Consider the following 22952-nt stretch of genomic DNA (forward strand, 5'->3'; position numbering starts at 1 on the left):
ATCTCTTCTAAAAGTGTACAAAAAGTGTGCAGAAAGATATCTTCGGGTGAAAAAAGTGACTATTGTGGAGCTGCCGCTAGGTGGTGTCCGGTTTTTCTCACTCGCAAGCGGTAAGAATCTATGGTAGTTAGTATATAAGATGGTACAAGTTATAATTATATATTATAAAGTAATACGTGTGCATCAATGTAGGCATATGCGTTTAGTGGCGGTTCGTTTAGGATTCGGCATTGCGAATGCGTAAATAAATTAATAAAGTGTATGTAAATTAAATAAATAACCCAATAAACAAACCAAATTATTCTAAAAGCGCATTTAAAGATAACTTTCTCTAGGTAAACGGGGATGCTTTCAAGAAATTCTGAAAAGAATCGTTTAAGAGGCTTTCTAGGTTCTGCGGAGTCTCCAGTCGAAATGCTCTTAAATTGATGTTTACGATGGCTTCAAGATTACATTTATAATTTCTGAAAGATATCTTTGCGAATGCATAAAGAAAAGAGATACCTTTTCGGCTGGACACTCCGCAACCTATAAGCCATCTTAAATGATTCCTATCAGAATTTCTTAAAGACGTCTGTTTACCCAGAGAAAGTTATCTTTAAGTGCGCTTTTAGAAAACTTGTTGTTTATTGGGTTTCGACATGATATTTTACTAAAGTGCCTCCACCTATATTCCTAAACGCGCATATAATTTGAATCAGTAAAATTTTTTAAAACAAAGAAGTTTCATTCAACATTTCAATGTAAAAAAATTGTATTGCTTAATCACATTATTATTTATACATACGTACAAAAAATGGTCTGTCACGTGATGAACTACAAATTAATAAAATCTTTCGATTACAACCTTATGTACTTATACTCAACATCGTCATGATAAACAATCTTAGAAAATAGCTACTAAAAAATAAAATTATTTAGTATTTTTTTGATTTGCAACAGTTAAAAAATTATCGATGAATTAAAAAAATGTAATCAGCTCGAAAACTTAAAACTTAAAACTTTTCGCATGCAATTATGCTCCATTCGCGTAGAGCAGATGCGACGTGATTCAGCTTCGACTGCCATTCCATCAAATCCTGATAGGTATCGCACGACAGCAAATGCCTGCAATAAACAACAGAGCGATATAAGAATAAGAAAATTTCATAAATTGCATGAAAATAAAAACTCACCTGACAACCGTGCAAGTGGATCTACATTCTACGAAAATGCTATCTCGGTCAATGGCATTGCGGCTCCTGGACGTTTCAATGAGCAGAGTCCTAGGTTTCGCGCAGAGACTCCTGTCGATTAGGCCGATGCGCCTCGATACACATTTGACGAGGTCGATGGAGTAAAGCGGCGGCTTGCACTCTTGCTCGCGGGGATAGTTCCAGAACAATAGATTATGGCCCTTGAGAACGCACCAGCGTCGGTTCCACGCCGTCAGACCGCCAGCTTCGTCGCCGTGAGTCAGGAAACCCGTATGGAAGACGGACAGCTCCAGCCTGCAAGAGAGGCTCAAGTCTATCGTGCCATGCAGTACCGAATTGGGAAGTATCTACAAAGAAAAAAGAGAGGTTCAATCACTCGAAACATATCATTGCAGAACATTGCTAATTTATACAAAAAATCATTTGCGCTTACCCCGCTGAGAGGCCAGGGCGACTTGAGGTTGAGGTCGTGCAGCATAAGATCGACGCTGCCGCTGACGACGAACGACGTCTCCTGTATTCCGGAGAACCTGATCTCGTGCTGCTTGGGCGAGGTGAGCGTCCTTCGCTTCTCGGACCTCATGAGCAGCGTCTGCGGCGAGGGACAGGTCAAGCTTCTGCGCGCTTCGCTGCTTTTCTGGATACGATACTTGTCCTCGTGGTTGAACATCAACTGCTTGGGCATCTTGAGACTGTAGACGGTGACCGTGAGCCTGAAGTCAGGTGGAAGTCCAGGAAGAGAGAGCTCGCCAGGGAAGTAGAGTCGCGGGCTGGTGGTAGGGCACTCGACTGCCTGGGTTGCCCAGACGGTCGCGCCCTCGGAGACCACACAGACGAGCCACTCGATCACGTCACCGCCCTGACGCTCACGCCGGAGCACCTCCTCGCGCAGCTGCAAGCTCAGTTCTTTGATTGTGATCTCGCCCCGCTCGCAGTAGAGTCCGTTGTCCACGCTTTGGCTGGTCAGTCGGCTGATCTCGTCCTGGGCGGCCTTTTTGCGCAACTTTGCCAGCATGAGCAGGCGCTCAGATTCGACGCGTTCCGGGCTGGCTATGAAGGCTCGCATTGAGTTGCAAAGCTCGAGGGCCTTGCTCGCCTGGTAGATCACGGTCTGCTGAATGTCCACCTCTGCCAGCAGCTTTTTCACGTTGTCCTTCAGGTCGTTCGGGTTTATATTCGGAAGGAGATCTTGCGACTGATTCAAAGGTTGTGGATCCTTCACGCTTCCGCGGAATTTCTGCGATTTGAAATGTTGTCGTGATTATCACGCGCGAAAGCTCGCATTAACGAGGAATAAAGTGCGTGGGATGCGTGCGAACCTCTTTTATTCTCTGCGTCAGTGTTTTGTAAATGGTGAGAGTTCGATTGAGCTTGCTTCGGTTGTTCGAGGGCTCGGTATTGGGAATCCTTTTCACCTTTCTATTTTTCGTCGGAGTAGCTACCTCGGATATGAGTTCGCTTGCGTTGATATGCGAGTTGGTATCCCTCATATCCGAATAGGAAAAGGTGCAGAAGCTCGAGTTTAAATGCTCGTCACCGAGAGCTGCCTCTAAAAAATTCTCCACCTATTGAAAAAGTCACATAAACGTAGATCAATTTAACAATCGGAGAAAATGAAGCGAGTAAAGCATCCGTGGAATGCTTCTGCGGGCGCGCGTTGAAAAAGGCAAATTCAATATTCTTTAAATAAAGAGGAATTCCAGCGTTTCGATAGAAAAGAGAACAAAAAAACAAACGAAAAAATGTCTACCTCATACGGCAGAGTGCCATCAATATTGCGTCGCTGTCCATTGTGTCTATAGACCTGCTGCAATTGCTGGGACTGCTGCGCAGCATTCGTGAAATCGGCAGTCGGAGGACCGGACGGTGTGTTCGGTAGAGTGAGAGTCGATATCATGCTGCCCATCTGCGACGTCGGGGACAGCGTCTTTCCTCCGCTGCTGAAGATCTTCCTCGTTGACTCGAGATTCGGCTTCCGGCGTCCGAATTTTGGCAGGTGCAGCTTGTTCATGAGGAAGCTCGTGTTGCGCTTGATGAAAGACACTTCTGACGTTTCGTGCTGGTCCTCATACCGCTGCACATTCGAGTACTCAGCGTCGTTCGAGTGGGAAGTGGGTATAGCCATCGGCGACCTGTACATCATTACGTCGCACTCCGGTGGGCTGGATGGTTTCGGTTGGTCTTCGAAGCTACCTTTCGACGTGTTGAAGTTGATGTCGAGGTCTGTAATATTAAAAAAACCAAAAAAATAGTCAAAGAAAGCTGCCTGCAATTAAGTTACATTCACAAAAACACAAGTCTCACCGGTAGTCTCGACCGGCTTCTCAGTGGGTGAAGTGTGAAAGAGCTTCTTGGGGGTGAAGTTATCGGACATCCTTCTGACGAGATCAAGAGACGGGTAGATCTTGCTCTTGGGGGTTTCGCCGATCACCGGCGGCGACTTCTGCTCCTCGTAATCGAGGACACCCAACTCAAGCTGAAGCTTGTCGATTTCCCGATCGATATCCCGGATGTCCTCCGACCCGAAGGACATCGACGTGGAATCGTTGATCTCTGGGCTCTCCTCCTGCAGTTGCATCTCTCGCAAATTGTCCTGTATCATAGCCATGTCCGAGGCACGTCGTCGCGCGGCGGCCGAGGTCATCGGGCCGACGCTGCTCTTGCGCTCGACGTTGACGACTTCCGGCTCGAGGATCTCCAGGACACGGGCCCCGAAGAACACGTCCGCGCCCTGGAGCTGCAGCTCCGCGTTGCCGCACTCGAACTCCTCGTCGAAGCTCCTGGATTCGTTCACGAAGTCTTGCATGCTCAGATCTGAAAATTCGTTCGATGATATTATATGAATGACGATACATATATATATATATCAGCTGTATCCGCACCATCAAGGAGTATAATATATCGCGATAAGCATCGAGTGTACTGACCTTTACGCGTAGAACTCCTGAAGTACTCTCCCATGGACAACCTCGGCTGCGTGTAAATATCCTTGAACTGGACGTATCCGTTGTTGTCGGCGGTTTTCTTCTTTTCACTGGCTTCCTCGATCATCTCCCGCTGGAACTGCCTCGAGCTGTCATACTCGATGCTATTGCACTTTTCGTCGGACGATTCGTTGTCGGAGTTGGAAAATTCGCTCTGGCAACTGGCCTCTCGATCGTCGCCCGGTTGCTGCGCTGTAGAATACGAAAAGTATGAGTATTGTAACCGATAGCCAGTGCGGTTCTGCAGAATAACAAAGGCTAAGCCCGGCCCTGCACATGCGCAGAAGGTGAAAATATGAGTTCGGCGCCCTCCCCTCTCTCGCAGGAGCTATAAGCGCGCGCGCGAGCCGATGTAAACACAGGGAAAATCTCTGGGGCTATAGTCGACTTACTGTTTTTATCGATGGACGATTCGACGCTGTACGTACGCTGCGACGACAGGAGATCGTCTGCTGAGGAAGCGACCTCTGTACCCACAACGTACGAGATCGACGACGAAATTTCCTTATTGCGGGTCTGTTGACGCTCGATTTCCTCGGTGATTCCGCTCGTGTTGGCGAACTCCCGCTCGAAGGGATTACCCTCGTACTGTACATCGGTCGTCGGCGCTGTTGGAACAATATTCTTGCGTTTGATTATTATACTCAAAATAGATGACAACGATTGACAACGATTGACAACGATTGACAACTCACAAGTCAGGTTCATGTTTTGATTGATCGCCTCCAGGATACTCAGCCGGCGTCGCAAACTTTTCGAATAGCGCTCGAACGAGCGGTTGTGTTCTCTCCTGCGATCCATCATGCGCTGTAATGTCGCACAACAAGGTCCGATTTTACTTATCAGTACTTATTTACGGGCAGTAGCTTTTATCGAGACTCGATGATTCACGGGAAAAAGGGAGCGACAACAAGCTGCGCACGTACCTTCACATACTCCGCGTCAGTGTCCGTTATCTTCTCTACTTTGTCCATTGTCCTCCTAAATTATTCTTATCTTAAGCTTTCGATAGATACCGACTCTTAAATTTCTACTCTGTTTGTACCAAATAACTAAGCGTTTGGAAAATCCTCTGTCTCTGGCTGTGAAGCTGCCGATTTTCTATAAACAGCTTCGCATAACTCTTATGTACACACTATATTATACTCCCAATATGACACTCTAATTCACTTGAACGCGACGTTACCACACAACCGGCAGACCAAACTGATCGAGATTTTGAATTTGTTTTCTGCTGAGTGCGACCTTTTCTGCTATTTCGTCCGCGGGGGGTCGTCGATGTTTCTCGATCAGCTGTCGTATAATGGGGGTACAAAAATTAATCAATGATAATTCGTTTTGTATGCGTGTATCTCGTTATATTTTCGCGGTGGGAATCTCGACCTTTTTAAATGAAAATTTGGAGCCCCAAACATTTTCATTTTAAGAACAATAATAAACACTCATATAGGTCTATACTCCTCTTCGCGCGTTATAATTATATATTTTCGCGCCCTTGAAATTGAAGAACGCGCCCCCTATCGGACTACACTTTTTGAATATATCGTCATCGAATTTCATAAAATATATTTCGACTTTGAAATTCAATAATACATTTTTGCCATCTACAATTTTTGATAATGATTCTGTAAAAATCAAGGATTTAATCAGGCCCAAGTCGTTTCTGCGAAATGAGATCGCAGAACTGATCGAAAACAGCTGTAGCCGCCGAGCGCGCGCGCGTCTTCGCGGGACTTCGCAGTATTTTTCCTGATGCCGCGGAGTCGTCGATATCCTAACCTCTAAATCGCAAAGTGCTTCGCAACATTGCGTATTTGTTATTTATTTGTCTCTTGATGTTAAGGATTTAAAAAATTCTCAACTATGTTTGAGGCGCACAGTATCAATGCGGAACACAAAGACTTGATTCACGATATTGCTTATGACTTCTACGGGCAACGCATGGCCACATGTTCCAGTGACCAATTTGTAAAGGTAACAATGTCAAATCGACTGTTATAAAATAACATATAGCATAGCATAATCATGCATATAATTGAGTCACCGATTTATCGATTTAAATGACAAACTGTGAATCAGGTCTGGGACGAAGATGAGCATGAAAATTGGCATTTGACGGCATCATGGAAGGCACACAGTGGATCTGTGTGGAAAGTTACATGGGCACATCCTGAATTTGGCCAGGTTCTAGCTACTTGTTCATTCGATCGCACGGCAGCAGTATGGGAAGAAATTGGTATACATTTTTTTCAAGTCTCTACTTGAATAAATTCATTAAAAATGTTACTTTATTAATTCAAATGATGATTGCTTTTTTAGTTGGCGAAGGATCGGGTCCTGGTGAAAGAGGAATGAGACACTGGATTCGTAGAACAAACTTGGTTGATTCCAGAACATCAGTTACGGATGTCAAATTCGCCCCAAAGACTTTGGGACTTTTATTAGCAACTTGCAGTGCCGACGGTGTTATAAGGATATATGAAGCACCTGACGTTATGAACTTAAGTCAATGGACTTTGCAACATGATATCAGTTGTAAACTTGCCTGCAGTTGTTTAGCATGGAACCCATCTCTTTCTAGGTAATATTAGAATTTGGATAAATCATACTGTTAACTATGAAAAAATTAGTTCTATCATTTATTATTGTTTTTATTTTAAGGCTTCATCCACCCATGATTGCAGTGGGTAGTGATGATACTAATTCATCTAACGGAGGAAAAGTATTCATATATGAATATGCAGAAAATAGCAGGCGTTGGGCTAAGACTGAAACAATCTCTACTGTCACAGATGCAGTTCACGACATTGCATTTGCACCTAATTTAGGACGAAGTTACCATACACTAGCTGTAGCAACTAAAGATGTCAGAATATTGTCAATAAAACCGACGCCGTAAGTTTTTTTTATACTAAGATTTCAAGCAAACATTTTCATCAGATATAATTAATCAAATCTAATATTATCAGGGAATCTGCACAGAGTGGATTATCAAGATTTGAGATAACTACGATAGCACAATTTGATGATCACTACTGCACAGTTTGGCGGGTTTGTTGGAATATAATGGGAACAATACTTGCAAGTTCTGGGGATGATGGCTGCGTGAGGTTATGGAAAGATAATTACATCAACAACTGGAAATGTGTTGCTGTATTGAAAGGTGATGGAACCTCTGCTGCTCAAACTGCAGATACTGTCATGTCAACTCCACCAAATTCTAGCTTAGGAGTTCAACAGCCACTTTCGACCACAAGGTACTACAAACTGGGTTCCATCAGCCATCCAAATCAAGTACCTTGGCACTAGTAATGCTAATTTCGTATCTCAGAGTATTTAATACAGAAATTTTGAAAAATTTAATCGTAATGAGCACAGCAACACACTTTTCTTTATCTTGTACATAGGGATGAATTTTTATATATTAAATACTTTGAGTCATTACGTATACACTTGCTTAAAGTTATACTTTCCTACACTTTATTTCTTTATTTGCTTTATTAATCAAGCTAGAACAATTTAATTGTATCCAGAATCCTACTATTTGTAGAAAGTATGAATTAATTTATGTATTATAGTATGAATCAATGTTTTTTTTAAAGATGATTGCAATGAAAAGTTTTGTATGGCATAATTATTAAATAATTGAAGACTATCCAAATTTTTTTAATTTGTAACTTATTTTTGTGAAATAAATGTTATTCCGATACAAGCAAGTGCTTCTATATTTTTATCCTCTTCCTACACACAATGCTGTAGTTTTTATAAATTTTTATAAAAAAGATAAATTGACAGAGATTTTCTTATATAATTTCAGATCCATTAATATCCCCACAATAAATATGGAGTCAGATAAAGCTCTTAATACAGCTATGTCTTCAAGCAAATGGCAAGCTCCAGTAATTAAAGGTCGTTTCAGTAAATCAGTGTGGCTAGGAAACCCCAGTGAAGTTACTCCAGAACCTCCTACAGCAATTCTGGTTAGACCAAGATGTAAAAAATAAGATTAAATTTGAAAAGGCGATTAAAATGTGATACTTCCTAAATAACAATTAGAATTTAGGTATAGCCAATTGACTATTAATGGAATCTCAGTTATGACGCATTTATATTTATTTTTTTTATTAGTAAGATAAAAGATATTATTTTTGGTTTTATTTTGTGCTAAAATTTTGTTCTTCTTAGCACCACATTATTAAAAGTACTTAATGGTTTGTAAGTACGTCAAATGTATTAGATAAACACGTTTGTTGATATTAAATTTTCAGACTTAGGTTTACTTTAGTAAGTTCATCAGAATAGTTCCTACATACGAGGGAATAGAGCTGTTACGATGTGCCTTTGTGCATGTATATCAAAAAGGGCGACAAAACAATCATTTATCATTGCATTTTGATCAATGCAAAAATCTCAATAAAGTTAGTTTATAAATAAAAAGCACGACTTTCATAATGTCTATATTTACATATTTTTCCTCATATGTTTATAAATCCCAAAAAAGACTCTTTATCCACTAAAATTAATTATATTTATTCAACTCTGAAATATTCATGTTAAAATTATATTTAGTTTGTGGCTTCACGCTTGCATGTAATCCAAAATACTATAATTACTCACAGTTATTTGCATTAATGCGTACTATAGTATGCATTTGACCTGCATATTAATCATCAGACAACAATAGTATTTCATTTACTTGTATTTTGTACGAAAATTTTAATAAAATTTGTTCACCGACTCTCGCGTCTATGTATTTAATTTTTAAAATACTCACAAAAGTTAACATTATTTTCTTCCAGAATTTCACGTTCGAATGTTTCACGCTGTGAACGTTATATATTATGTATTAATATATTACAATTATTGGAAAATTACTTTTCGACTTAGTCGTTTCCGCTTTCCTTTTCCATAACGCTATATACAGATATACACGTCTGTGGGCATAGGAGCAAAAATCGCAATTCCTGGAAATCGGTGCTCATCAGCGCCGCCACCGCGGCGCGGCGCCGGAAATCGTTCAAAAAAGTTCTTCAAAGTGGCGGTTGCACCCCTCGGCCCTCGCGAGTGTAGTCTTCCCGCTCGCTTCCTCGCGATCGGCAGTCGGCGAGCGGTTTTTGCACAGCGCGGACTGCGGAGTGACCGGAGGGGACATTGGACATCACCATGGACGAGCCTAAGAGGAAGAGCTTCCTGGACATCCTGAGAAAGAATCTAAGCCTCGCCGATAGGGTCGGGAAGATTTTAAAACTTGTTGAGACAGGTCGCGGTAAAAGACTAAGCCGCGCTTCTCGTTTCTCCACAGTCGGCTTTCATCACCCGGTTCGTTTACATCGGCGAGTGCAGGGGCTCGACGAGTGACTTGCAAAAGGTAAGAACCTATGAGGATGATGTAAGTATGTGGTAAAATGGCTTTGAATTGACGAAAGGTTTCTTCGTTCGCATCCGTGTTAGAAATTTCGCGAAAACGTCAAGGAGATAAAGGCCGAGTATGGCGAGGACGCTCTGACGGGGATTTTGTTGGTGTATCCCAGGAACTTTATACACCTTGTAGAGGTACGAAAGCGCGATTTTTTGTGAAATTTCGTATAATTGTTTATTAATCGGAAATATTCGCTCTCTTAAACAAAATGGCGGCCGGCGCCGTCAACGGTTTTTTCGGTGAGCGATAGAAAATTTTTGTCGGTGTATCCCAGGTAACTTTATACTTCTTGTAGAGGTAAGAAAGCGCGATTTTTGCGAAATTTCGTTTACTTGATTTTTAATGGAAAGTACTCGGTCGCTCAAACAAAATGGCGGCCGGCGCCGTCAACGGTTTTTTCGGTGAGCGATAGAAAAATTTTGTCGGTGTATCCCAGGTAACTTTATACTTCTTGTAGAGGTAAGAAAGCGCGATTTTTGCGAAATTTCGTTTACTTGATTTTTAATGGAAAGTACTCGGTCGCTCAAACAAAATGGCGGCGGGCGCCGGCGCCAACGGTTTTTTCGGCTAGTCGGCGAGCGGTAGAAAAATTTCGATGACGAAGGTGACGTTGCAGGGAATTTTCTCAAATCGTCTCGTAAATACTTGCAAAGCTAATTACTCAAAATATTATTAACAATTATTCAACTTAACAATTATTTAACTTTTTCGATTTAAATAGCCGCTGCTTGTTTTTACAAATTTTTATTTTGCAAACATACTATTCGAGTTTAAAAATTCATTGTGTCAATTTTGATGTAGGATTCTTTAACTAATATACATTACGTTTGTTTTGTATAGGCCACTGAGGAAATAATCTACAGGCATTTGAAAGGTGTTCTTGGAAAACAATCAGAAAAATTGATCGGACGAGTGATTCCTCTACCAGCAAATCATAATATTTTTAAGGTATCGATTTTATAAATATAGTTTGAATTTAAATTGTGTTTAAAATTGATAAATATATTTCGCTTATATTCATGTAATTGATTAATAGTTGTATTTCATCGACTGGCATGTTGTTCAAATAAGAAATCCTCCTTGGCTGTTAGACAAGATTGAAACGATTGAACTCGACGAAATTCAAAGGCAGATAAAAAATTGCTTGTCTAAAATGTATTTGTTAAGCGAATATTTATTGAATGAAAGAGATGCATCTGTAAGCTTTGTTTGTTAAATCCAATTTATTTTGAAATTAATTGTGTACTCAGGTTTTATTCTTCTTTCTAGCGTGAAAAGACCATCGATGCTCTCACAACTATAAGCAGAGTAAAGCCATACTATTTGCCAGAAGTGACAATAGTGGAATACTTACTTTCCATCAAAACACCTGTCCTGGAAGATCTTCGAAACTACATTAACAAATTTGATGCTGTTCCATCAATCAATTTTTACAATGGTAATTTCTTTTTAAAATCTTTAACTTATATTAAACATTTTATCCAACTTAGTGCTAAACTCTTCATTATTAAAAAATTATTGTTGCCTAGGTAAAAAATAAGAAAGTCTTATCGAATAAAAACGATCATTTATTTCAGAATATTTACAATATATCAAAACAACGGTTTTGTCGTACGTACGAAGGTGACGCGCGAGGGGTTGAGTAGGTTTGTAGGGGTTGGGAAATGGAATGTTGGTACATGAAAGTCTGCTCATAAAATTTGAAAAATCCCAATGAAGGAAGCGAAGTCAATATACAATGTATAGACGTTTAGCCGTGTACATAATCGCGTGCGAGATTTGTCTGGCATTCAAGATTGTTATAAACTCTGATTGTAATTTTTATGCTAATTTTATTCTAACATAATTAGTAAGTTTCATTTTTCCTTCACTTATCACCCTATTTTTCCTTTTTATTATTCACACAGTTAAATTATTTTACACTTTTCTAAATTCTTTTCTCATCACTTTCATTCTAACATCACTGGTCATAAAAAGTTTGCTGTACTAGTTTATAAACATGCTGCATAGCTCGTGGAAATAATTATTATAAACAATTTCATTTTTACAAACTCAATTTTTTTTAATATAAAAAGGAAGTGTAACATGAAATGTGATATAAACTTTTTTAGTGCAATCTTTTCATGATATGAAGATGCCTATTAACTCAATAAAAACAGGCTAAATTGGAAAAAAAAATTTAATATATGAAATACAATGATTTTCTAATATCGTGTGTTGTGTTCAACAGATCGAATATGGCCACCAGCACATGGATTCATACCTCAAATGATTAACTCGAACTGAAGATGAAGACAATCATAAGGTCAGTAACTGTAAATTGTTTCATTGATACTTATTATTATTTTTTTAATATTCGAAATCCAAGCTCATATCAATATACAAATTTAAGAAAAACTATAATTTATCGAAAATTCTTAATCAAAATTTTCATGTAAAAAATATTTTCACTTAAACGTTAATAAAATAAAAAATTTGCTAACAATTTGCAGTCTTGTAAAAACGAATAAAGGTATTTTTACTGCCAATTTTCAATACTAATATGTACGGCAGTCACGTGAAAATTGACAGGATTATCGTAATGAAAGTTAACTTTCAGGACAAATAGGGATTACCTGGATTTTTATTCATGTCCGAGTTTGTGCCTATATGCTTTCTTGTAATATATGTACATCCATGCGCATATGTGTGTCCAGTTTGCTGGCAATAAAGCGCATGCACGAACACATTAAACTAATAACGGGTTTACTGTCCAGACTTATCTCAAACGTATATATCAAACGTATAGAGATATTTTAATTGTGACATGTGATTTGGCAGTTATTTGTATTTTTTTTTCGTACGATTTGCTCAGTCCCTAACGTTTTGACAGAAAGCTTTTTCAATTGTTGAATCTTCGCTTTAACAGTTCGTATGTTTATCGATCGCCCTGATTCTAATGCTCTATTATTTCGAGATCGTCACGTACCTTGCCTCAAATTTTTTATATTTCTTTTAAATTCTCTTTATAAACTCCCTAACATTGCACGCTGGTTCACGTATTTGCATCAATTCCATCAATGGCAATGAATAATAACGTATGAGTTTAAAAGCTTTTTCTATAATGCAATCTCTTGTCAAATGCAAACAACTTTGAATTAGAAACTTTGTTTTATTTAGTCTTGTATAACTGTTCAACGTAATATATATGTATAATAGTGTAGTAATATCCTTATTTTTCATTACTACGATATAACGATTCCAGCATAATTCTTTTAGTCACATTATTCATAACAAAATCTGAAGAAAAAAAATTGCGACAAAGTAAAGGGTTTCTTTTCAAGAAACGATTATTTCACTAACGTTAGTTGGATAACACAATTTGATTCAACATAAGAGGCTCAAGTAGTCAATAAAATTTAAACTAAATCTCAACATTATATGCCTCAGGATTTTTCAATTTTTTATATCTACTGACATGGACAGACAGATGAGTGTCTTTGTGATTGATTCGTTCAAAATAATTCATACGACGTTTCACTTTCTGTCACAGTATTTTTATTCGCCCCACTTGTGTATTTATCAACAGACACGTATCCAGAGCTTAATATAAATATGCGTACGACTTTTTTTTCTAACACCCGACAATGCTTTCGAGTGCATCGAAGCTGTCTCTCGAAATTCTCTGTTTTATTATTTATAAATTCGGTTGGATCATCGCACGAGTATACATTGGCGATAACAGAAAATTCGCAAGGAAAAAAAGGTTTAAAACGCATTCGATGCAGACGCAAAGTTAATTAATGTATCGCACTCATCCGTTCAGTTCTTCACACTCGTATACGCACGCAAAAGTATGGACAAACACGTACATACAAGTCGCTGCATGGATATGGTGATGTTTTTTCTTTATTTATTCATCTTTTATTTTTACGCGGTTTTTGTCCCTTTTTAGTTACTTTATATATAGCTCTTTCCTCGATTTTCATTTCTTTATTTATCGAATCTAACGCTAAGCAAATGGCGTGTAATGGTTACAGTGTCCAGACAAAGTTCCAAATTTCTCAATGACGATTTGTTTATCTTTTTTTTATTTCTCCTTATGCTTTAAACGGGCAGTAATAGAAATACTATATATAAATATCAATATAATGTACAACAAGTCGGAAACTTTAGTCGACGTGCCTAGTAGTGAGTTCGAAATCGAAAACAATGCTTATTTATATGCCTATTTGGTACAGTTAGTAGAAGAAAATTTATACTTTATACAGTTTTACGATGTAGTTGTCTTTTTGGCGACTGATGGATCGCGACCCACAGGATGACGGCGGCGCGCAGCGGCACGAACGTTAATGTCCCTCTGCTTCTTTTTCTTTTAAATTTCTCTGTGAATATATAACGCATATAGCGCGTGTGAGTGTGTGTTTGTGTAATCTGTATTGTATACGTAGGAACCTGCAGTTTTCCCGATGGAAACTTTACGATATGTCTTTCCACAACGACTGTTACTACTTATTCGCTTCCGGGCATTTCTCGCGGCTATTAGCGTTCGAGGCAAGTTGCGACGCTTTCAAGGTAATGAAAAAGCGCATCGCCGAGACTTTTACTAATTGAAAGCATTCAACGGTGTGGGGAATATCCTAACGAAAAATAGACTTACACTTGCGTGGGTCGGAATTTAATCGATGGATATCCGGTGCAAATTGAAATTTAATAATTGAAACTGCGGATAGAGAGAAAGAGAGAGCTTGCGCTCGTGGGAAAGAGGACAAACGCGAATCGACGTTTTGATTAACAAATAAATCAGCGCGGCGAAACAACAGCACGGGAATGAACAGGCGAAAAAAGCAGTGCGCTCGCGCGCGAGAGCGAGGGACTAAATTTCCTCGGAATTTATCGAGATTAAACGGTACCGAAGGAAATAAAAGTTTCTGTCAATTCTTCAAAACACTTTTCCGTGTCGCTTACTCTCTCTTTCTCTCTCTCTCTCTCTCTCTCTCTCTCTCTCTCTCTCTCTCTCTCTCTCTCTCTCTCTCTATCCCCGCATGCCGCGCAGAGCGTCCCTTCTCTTCTCGTTCGGCTTCCTCCTCTCTCCAGCACTCCAGCCCCGCTCCACTCCGACAAATCGACTCTCGAAGGGCATGATTTACCGCCCTCTCGTTTCTCCGCTCGCGCGCTTTATTCGGCCAGCCCCGTGGGCCGTTTTTCTCCGTCCATCCATCTCTTTCTCCTTGCACCTTTTTTTTTATATCCCTCGCGCCGCGTACAGTTACCGACTGTACGCGTATAAGCTATATAAGCACCTCGTGTCCGCCGCTTCTCTTCCGTCCTCCTGCCCGTCGGGATCCAGCAGTGCCTTGCGAGATATTTATACATGTACATTTACATTTATATTTTCGAGTCAACCATGTAAATTTACAGTTCGGCGAAAGAGCAGCATCGGTGTCTCTATACGCGCCTTGTTCGCGTCTGCTTCATCAAAAAGTCCTTCGCATCTCTCATTTTTCTCTCTTATAATTCTCCCTAGCAATCGTATAAAATATTCTCATATTCAAGGTATGTATTTACAAGCGCGAGCGAGCGCGTGCCTCGGAATATTCATTTTCTCGTCGCGTGTCCCTCGCACTTCTCTCCGGCGTACGGGCCACTCGCTTCTTTTTTGCCGCTCCTCTCGGAAGCTCTCTCCCTCAGCCGGTGCGCGCGCGCGCGCGCTTCTCTCTTTTGAGTTACGATCGAGGATGCGCGTAGCCCTTAAAGCGAAGAGCCGCTTTCTCTCCTTTCTACTTTAGCCCCCCGTGATATACACTTTTGCGAGACTGCATTCGCAGCCAGGAAAATTCGCGCCATCGGCCGTGAATACACGAGAGGAACGAAACGGAATAACGACGATTGCCAAACTCTCTCTCTCTCTCTCTCTCTCTCTCTCTCTCTCTCTCTCTCTCTCACTCTCTTGTATGCTCGCTCGCTCTAGCGCGCGCAAACGGCCATTATGGATGATTTTACGCAGCGATAAAATTTTTTTCCCGCGGACGCGTGTATACAAGTATGTAGAGAGAGGGAGAGGCCACGATGAAATATTCGAAAAGGGTTCTCGTATACGTTGCGTATACGCATAAGCCGAGCGGATAAATATTTGAGCGCGCACGCCTACGCGTTTATTCGAATCACCGCAATTTTTCGCGCGTCTACGCACACGCGAGGGCAAATATTTGTCGAGCGAGTGAAAAATCGAGCGTCGATTTTGCAATCCTTGTTTTTTTCCTCTCCCTCTCCCTATTTCCCCCGCCATGTTGATCGATACGACATAATGAAACGTACCGAGAGGATGAAGGGGACGTACACGCCTATACACTCGAGAGTAATGAAAGGTGCTTGTGCGTCTCGTTACGACTGCGTCGTTTCAGCGTCGATAAAAAAATCACGCGTTCGCGACGTCCCCTTTTACTTCCCTCGAGTGAAAGTGGCTGCGCGACGGATGTTCGTCTTTTTATCCGAGTTGGCAAATAGTTAGCGTGATAGCATTCGGGGGAAATTGGTAATGCACTGTGCAATCAGTCGAGAGTGACGGCAGTCGAACGACATCCTAGGGTGTTTCATCATTCGCTTCCACTCGCCGATCCGTCGATGTGATTCGAGTTTAAACTTATATTCCTTGAAAGTTTCAGCCGCGACATTAAGCCGAACCGCCGAAGCAGTCTCGCAAAAATGAACCTGATTACCCGGCAATCCTCCATCGTGACCCAGTCGCAAGAGAGGGCATCGTTTGAAGAGCGCACCATTTTGGCCTCCTCAGCGCGCGATCGCTCAGGCAGCGCGAACAATTCAATTGCTGCTGCGTCACACCGAGCTCTCGCGCTTCGTGACGAGTATCGGCGTGCCGATTTTGCCAACCGACGTGGCGACCTCGTGCATCTCGCTGGGCGAGGCCTGTTGGATGCAACACTGAGCCGCTGCCGAGGACTGGATGTCCTTGGCGAGGAGGACGCCCCCGGGGCCGGTGCGTACGACGTTGACTGACCCGTTTCCGCCGGCCGTGTACATGACGCTCGGCGACATTGACATGGCCATCGCCGCCGTTGAAGCTGTCGCTCCGTGACTCGACCAGTGCTGCCGCGGCAACGTGCACATGCCGCTCTCGTACACTTCGCTCGTCATCGGCTGCTGGAACTGCTGTAACATTGCAAAGGGTTTTTTTCCCATTAGGTTTTTTGTTTCGCCATTATTTTTGCCGAGCGTGATTTCATGCGCGCATTCGGGACGCGTTGTTGACGTGATTTATGCTCCACTGGATTTTGATAAAACGCTTTGATGATCGATTTTTTCCTGTTTTAAGACTGCTGATTGATCTCGGGGCTCTATAGTCGGGGCTTCTGCAGGTCAGCAATGGGGGTCGTAGCTTTTTTATCTTCATCTTTATTTCAAATATCGGGGCTAACTTATGAGAGGGAATTTCACGAGACGTAATAAAAGGATCGTCGACGGGGGTAGGTGATTTGTCAGAACGAGAAAGTTATAGATGAGAACGCCAGTCAAGTTTTCATTCCTAACGTTTAAAAGGTTGAAGGCCAAAGTTATCCGAATAACCGACATATGGCGCACGAAAGCCACCAGCCTCTAGTAACGAGCGAGATAACGACAAAATACAGTTTTATATATTTATACAGTTTAGTTTTTTTAAATAATGTAACTAGCATTTATTACGGATTTATGTCTTGCGGAGTAGTCTGATTACGATAATTAGGTGTAAACACTGGCTTGGTTTTGTCGATTCAATTAACACATGGTTCGGTATATTCATAGGATACTGCTCCTTTACGGTAGATTTACCAGTAATCGAACGCACGGCTTGCTCTCGACCAAGTTTAGTTCAAGTGCTCGGATACTATCATGGAATCACGAGACAATTATATCTACAGCCTGGCTACTCCCCTTTATCGTACAGGATATAACGTGCGTGAAACAGGCTAGTGTATCGTGCACTTAAGGTCTCGCTTCGAACTATGAAAATAGAATGTTCAATCAGAGTAAACTATTTTGTATATCAAAAATTCTTTATGCAAACAGTTAAGAAATTCAAATTTTACGTCGTTGTTTAATTTTCTACTTATAAGAATTTTCTGCAAGTTCATTATACTTGAAACTGTAGAATCCCGAGCAAAAATTCGTTATAAAAATTTTTTGGCGCTTTTTTCCCGTTTTTTAAGAAAAAATTTCAATTTAATATAGTAAAGAATGTTTTTCAAGAAGTTTCGAGAAAATTCCTTTCTTTTGTGTTTACCATAATTCTGTAAGAGAACACGAGCTCTCGTGTGAGAGTGTTCGTAGAACCTTATACATCCTCTTGTAGTCTGCTCCCACTCTTTCAGCTACTTTATATACACCGCGCTATATCGACCGCCTCGCGCGCAAGTTGCGTCGTACAAATTCCGCTTACAAACTAGTGAAAAATTTTATATTCAAATTCAAAACTTCCCTCCGCGCCGTCCACCTTCTTTTTTCAATTATACGCGCTTGACTTTGTTTCTGAACATCGGTGGAAGCTTTGAAAGATTATGCCAGGCTCATATTAAGTTCATATTTTACGAGGGCTTCGAAGTGTTGTCATCCTGTTGCGCTCGAGGATACGACAACAACAGCAGCAAGAGTTTTGACGCGAATCTATTGTCGAGTTTTTTTCAGCGGAAAAATATTACCATCTGAATGGAAAACTTTTTAATGATAAAACTTGATCATCGAACTTGACTAACTAGCCAAGTATACCGATTACGTTGATTTTCATACTGCAGCTGCTGTTGTAGCTTTCGACTGGATTTACATACGTGTCAGCGTTTCATATTTGTGTTGTGTCGATTTCAGTGATTTGTTGGCGTTCGAGGAAAAAAAAACTTTATTTGCAAGCGTTTATTTGGCGGTCATATTTCACAGGCTTTATCTCGTGAATGATCGAGTGCGAGCACCTCGTTTGTAACCATGAAACTGTCAATTATTGCTTACATTTATATTCATGCGAATCGATTTTTGTTACACGACAACGATTTTTTATTCTCCAATCACCTCGTCTGTCTCTCATTTATTCTTCCAGAAACGTTAAAAAAAATTACGTTTACGTGCTTTTGTTTCACATTATCGATTTCCCGGCAATAGGTACATTTCAAAATTATTGTCTGTATACTTACACTCTTGTGCTTGAATTTGACAGTGTTTGAAAGCTCGCGTAGAGGCATACTGCTGCGTATGGTGCAGTAGCCAACGTAATTGCCTCTCGATCCAACGGCTGCCGCGACTGCGGATCTCTCCAGTAGGCCTCGAGACGGCGAAGTTTCTATCGTCGACACTAATCGTCTCTTTCTCAGATACTCCGACACCTCTTCGCCTGTAGAAAAAGTAAATTCTGAGGAAAGAAAAAATGAGAATTCGTTAGTTCCTTCTTAAATCAAACTCGAATCTTGTGCTTATCTATGCATTTAAAGATATCTAAAGTGGAAAACTTTTTTTTTTCTTCAAAAATAAACCGAGCGTGGCGCTGCAAGATTTATTCAAATGATTCCCATCGCGTGTAAGTTATTTTACTCGAAAAGTCGTACTTTTCCCACGGATAGTTCGAAAGCCGACACTTTAACGGCCCCATCCGTGCGCCTGTAATTTATGATCTTTTTCGAAAACGCGTGCACTCTGACTCTCCCGACTTCGATCTCTTAATATGAAACTTGAAATAACACGAAAATCCCGGATAGAGTCGAGGAAAAGCCCGTAAAAGCAGAGAGCGTCGAGACGGAATCGCTTTAAGAAGCAAGAACAACAGCAGCGGGTCCCCGGCGTTATCGGCGCTCGGCTTGTATAATACGCAAGAAAAACACAGCGGGAGAACTCACCGGTTATCTGCTGGGGTATGATGTCAGGATTTTTCTCGTCCGACTCGCTGACGTCTCCCGCGCTGATGGTGTCGAGTTTGCCGAAAGGGCTGGCGTCCGGGTTCTTCTCGTCGGTGATGAGGCTGCCGCACTCCCGGAAGCGCAGTTCCCGCTGTATCGGTACGTTCTTGGCCGGCTTTGTGCTGTCCTCCACCTGGGACTTGGACTGCTCGTCGACCTGCGAGTGCTGGATGCGTAGGACGATCATCACTATCACCGCGACTATCACCAGGGCCGCCACTACGCCTATCATCACGCTCAGCATTGGCGTCAGCCTCATGTGTGGTCGTGGTCGTTCTGCAAAGATTTAACATTCTTTAACAACGACTTCTCTGAAAGGATTTGATTATCGCTTACTAGCTGTTGGTTAGCTTCGTATACTCTTTATAGTTTTTGCACAAATAAAACGTATAGCTCGAATGTGGGAATATTCTCTGTATATCTTCGGGTTGTTTGTGCGTAAGCAAAATAGAAACGTAGCGGGGTAACTCAATTTTATAGTCCGTCAATATTTACCAACATCCGTTTTAGAATCGTATTGGCGTTTTAAAAGATTTTCAATGTTTTTTAACGCTCTCGACTCTGAGCAATTCTGCAGCAAAAAAATCTCTCTCTAATTTGCAACACTTCCTCTCAATTATTCTGGTAATTTCTGACGTAATTCATTTTAAAAATATCGCACCCTGATTTTAACATATTTTTTTAGACACAGCGCTAATGGAACAGAATCGGGTCGCGGAGCAGAAAAAAAGGAAGTTCGCGATTTATTAATGCGGTTTACAATTCCACGAGTGTTTTAATCCTGTTAAGCTTAATGCGATGCATGGCAAAAACTAACGTTCTTAACTCTCTCTCGCGCGGGCGCAAAAGGCAATATTTTACTTTCTAAATATACGTAGCGCTACAAACGGAAAAGCGTCCTCGGCACATGGATAATTACCCAATTCTTTATGAAAGTTTTCGTACTTGTTAAAATCGATCGGTAGGTTCTCTAGAAAAAAAGAAGATTGAATCCATGAGTCTTCGGTGTCGGAAACTTTTTAACAACTAAACACTACGTACAGCAGGCGTAACTGGCAGCTTCAGATCTTTATTTGATAACAGGCAGTCGCGAGACATTAAACAGTCGTAAAGTTTACCCCGAAAGCACAAGAGCGGAAGCAACTTGCTCACCTATACATGTATATACGTATACGTATAATGTCCCGACATTTCGTGCGTCCTTGCGGCGAGAGAGCCCGAAGCCCCAGCTGTATAATTCATCGCGAGGCGCTTTGGCGGGAGAATGCTTATGTATGTCTATATGCACGTGCTCCCATGGAGAGTGAGAGGGAACGTAAGGCGAATCGAAGACATAAGACGCCGAGCTAATAGAGTTGCCAAGCTTCTCGTAGAGAGAGAGGGAGAGAGAGAGAGAGAGAGAGTACAGCGAGGTAGTCAGCCGTCGATATTCGCGGCTAGTTAACATCTCTCTCTCCCCCCCTCCCTCAGCCTTTACCTACGGCGCCGTCGTCGTCGGAGGTGGCGAGAGTGAGATATGTATATAGAGTTAAAATCGTAATTGCCGGTAATATGCAGAGCTCTGAGCTAGCGAGAGGCGCACCTGAGTCTGACGTTAATTGCTTTTCCGGCAGGCTGAGAGTATTGACCTGCACCACCATGGGTTCGCTTCGGCCTTTATCGTTGTAGGCGTAGACGCAGGCTTGGTAGATCGATCCCGCGTCCAGGTTGCTCACGCTGAAAAACGGCACTTCGGCGGTCAGGTTCGTCTTCAGCTCCTGGCTGTTGCTCTCGCGCACCTCCAGCATGAAGGACTGGGTGAGGCCACCGTCGAAGCCCGGACTGCATCGTATCACGAACGAGTTCTTGGACATGTTCGAGGTCGAGCAGTTGTGAGGCACGTCTGGCCGGCCTGTGGACATTGGAGAACGTATTTTTTAGCATTATTTAATTTATTTTTATTTTGAATTGCCAATATATTTATTCTTTATATAGCGCGAGTTGTAGCAATAAAAAATTGATTATTTTTAGAGCAGGAACCCGTGGCATCGATCTTTTATTGAAATCCGTCAATAAAGCTGAATTTAATTTAATTTCAAATGCCGAAATTCCGAATTTGATTAAAAATATTCAGCTTTAGTCGAATTCAAAGTTTAATTGGATTTTCGTTAAAAGTTGAAATTCAGGCACATCAGCTGCATTTTATGGAAATTGAGTAATCATTGATCCGTTCCGCTCGAATATTGTGGCAAAAGTGATATTCAGCTCGGTTCTAAATTGGCAATTTTCATTTCGAGTTTGGATGACGTAATTGACGTTAACATAGAGGAAGATAAATATTTGCGCAAGATTTTAAACGACCCTGCAAACTTTCAACGCGCGATAATTAGTCCCTCGCAAAGAGATGTGTATAATCAAGAGCGCAATCAAGATACCGGCATATTTCGCCATGAAACTTCCATTTGAGGATCGACGAGTGCTCTCACCTGCGGGTATAATGTGATAGATGCACGGGATCTGCTGGGTGCCGATGCGATTTCTGGCCCAGCAGAGGAGCGTGCCGTAGTCGAGCTCGATGGTGGGCATGTAGGAGGCGACGGACGAGGTTCCGGTCGTAGATACGTGGCTCCGGTCGAGGTCGACGCTGTCGGCGGAGTTGTTGAAGGTCCATCGAAAGTCGACCTCGGGCGGGTTCGCGTCCACCTCACAGGATATGCTCGCCTTCTCCTGCTTCGCAACTCCGTGGACCTTGGTCTGGTTGGGTTTGCACGTCGGCGCGACTGCGAAACCGGTATTTTTATTCTCAACCCCATTGCCGTACATATCTCGACAGTGTGTATATCCAGTGGTCGCTATCGACGAGGCGGAGCCAATCTTCCTCTCTCTCTCTCTCTCTCTCTCTCTCTCTCTCTCTCTCTCTCTCTCTCTCTCTCTCTCTCTCTCTCTCTCTCGGTTTTTTTCTATCCCGTTCCTCTGCTTTCTTTTTCACTGCCGGCGCTGGAATTAGCCCGGCCTGAGCAGCTCTCGAGGGTCGGCTCTCGTTCGCGCTCGTCCCCCCCGAGGGAATAAACGCCAAAGGGGATCGAGCGCGCGGAGCGCTCTTTCGTTAAATCGTTTTAGGTTTTATATGCTTACCGACTATACCGCGGCCTGTGCTCGGCGGCGTCGGTTCTTTTTTTTTGGTGCAACGAACGCGCGTCGGTGTAGCTACCGCACGAATTGTTTTGAATTAATAATGAGGAGGACTTTGCTCCGTTTGGCCGCGTGCGATCGAACGGCGCATTATACTGATTTGTCTGTCTCGTTGTGTCCGGCCTTTTTCTTCGCAGTCACAGGGTTGATTTATGGACGAGCGGATTGAATTAGCTTGAGCGCGAACGGGAACATATTCGAGTGGTAATAATTGTTATTTGAAACGACGTTGCAAAGTAAATTAATGAACGGCGCCCGCAGGGGGAATCAG

The 22952-nt window shown here is 41.9% G+C and overlaps 4 protein-coding genes across 15 annotated transcripts in view; 2 read left to right on the plus strand and 2 right to left on the minus strand.

The window, feature by feature from the left end:
* Window positions 1-736: 736 nt before the first annotated feature.
* LOC100117378 lies at window positions 737-5401 on the minus strand. Its single transcript, XM_001601586.5, has 10 exons — window positions 5107-5401; window positions 4876-4987; window positions 4573-4788; window positions 4124-4372; window positions 3501-4010; window positions 2947-3419; window positions 2516-2761; window positions 1630-2433; window positions 1176-1543; window positions 737-1107 (listed from the first exon to the last, which is right to left on the minus strand). The coding sequence occupies exons 1-10, from the start codon at window positions 5152-5154 to the stop codon at window positions 996-998; spliced, it is 3138 nt and encodes a 1045-aa protein (XP_001601636.1). The 5' UTR covers window positions 5155-5401; the 3' UTR covers window positions 737-995.
* LOC100117343 (nucleoporin SEH1) lies at window positions 4901-8629 on the plus strand. 3 transcript variants are annotated; one of them, XM_031929919.1, is made up of 7 exons: window positions 4901-5007; window positions 5820-6154; window positions 6260-6416; window positions 6500-6761; window positions 6842-7075; window positions 7150-7437; window positions 7998-8629. In XM_031929919.1, the coding sequence occupies exons 2-7, from the start codon at window positions 6044-6046 to the stop codon at window positions 8182-8184; spliced, it is 1239 nt and encodes a 412-aa protein (XP_031785779.1). In that variant the 5' UTR covers window positions 4901-5007; window positions 5820-6043; the 3' UTR covers window positions 8185-8629. The 3 variants fall into 3 exon arrangements, with proteins under 3 accessions (XP_031785779.1, XP_031785781.1, XP_031785780.1); XM_031929921.1 differs by lacking the exon at window positions 7998-8629 and having other exon boundaries at window positions 7150-7892; XM_031929920.1 differs by lacking the exon at window positions 4901-5007 and having other exon boundaries at window positions 5797-6154.
* A 432-nt stretch (window positions 8630-9061) lies between these two features.
* LOC103316931 (testis-expressed protein 47-like) overlaps window positions 9062-22952 on the plus strand; it is a 154554-nt gene continuing 140663 nt past the window's right edge. For 3 of the 7 annotated variants that reach the window (XR_004227463.1, XR_512628.3, XM_008213067.3), the window contains exons 1-7: window positions 9063-9409; window positions 9483-9548; window positions 9632-9733; window positions 10440-10547; window positions 10636-10797; window positions 10869-11037; window positions 11830-11904. Coding sequence is in view for 5 of the 7 variants with exons in the window: in XM_008213067.3 (XP_008211289.1) it covers window positions 9344-9409; window positions 9483-9548; window positions 9632-9733; window positions 10440-10547; window positions 10636-10797; window positions 10869-11037; window positions 11830-11885 (729 nt within the window). In the remaining 2 variants the exon portion in view is untranslated. Of the gene's footprint in view, window positions 9410-9482; window positions 9549-9631; window positions 9734-10439; window positions 10548-10635; window positions 10798-10868; window positions 11038-11829; window positions 16897-22952 lie in introns of those variants that run through there. The other 4 variants (XM_008213065.4, XM_008213066.4, XM_032598955.1 and 1 more) reach the window with 4 other exon arrangements.
* LOC100117265 (nephrin) overlaps window positions 11147-22952 on the minus strand; it is a 117863-nt gene continuing 106057 nt past the window's right edge. The window contains exons 10-14 of one of the 4 annotated variants that reach the window (XM_031928784.1): window positions 21976-22269; window positions 21093-21401; window positions 19451-19786; window positions 18755-18951; window positions 11147-16745 (exon numbers count right to left, since the gene is read on the minus strand). In XM_031928784.1, the coding sequence (XP_031784644.1) occupies window positions 16416-16745; window positions 18755-18951; window positions 19451-19786; window positions 21093-21401; window positions 21976-22269 (1466 nt within the window). In that variant the 3' untranslated portion in view covers window positions 11147-16415. Of the gene's footprint in view, window positions 16749-18754; window positions 18970-19450; window positions 19787-21092; window positions 21402-21975; window positions 22270-22952 lie in introns of all 4 variants that reach the window. The other 3 variants (XM_031928783.1, XM_031928782.1, XM_016985317.2) reach the window with 3 other exon arrangements.

Source organism: Nasonia vitripennis, chromosome 4 (assembly GCF_009193385.2).
Source record: "Nasonia vitripennis strain AsymCx chromosome 4, Nvit_psr_1.1, whole genome shotgun sequence".
Classification (NCBI taxonomy): domain Eukaryota; kingdom Metazoa; phylum Arthropoda; class Insecta; order Hymenoptera; family Pteromalidae; genus Nasonia; species Nasonia vitripennis.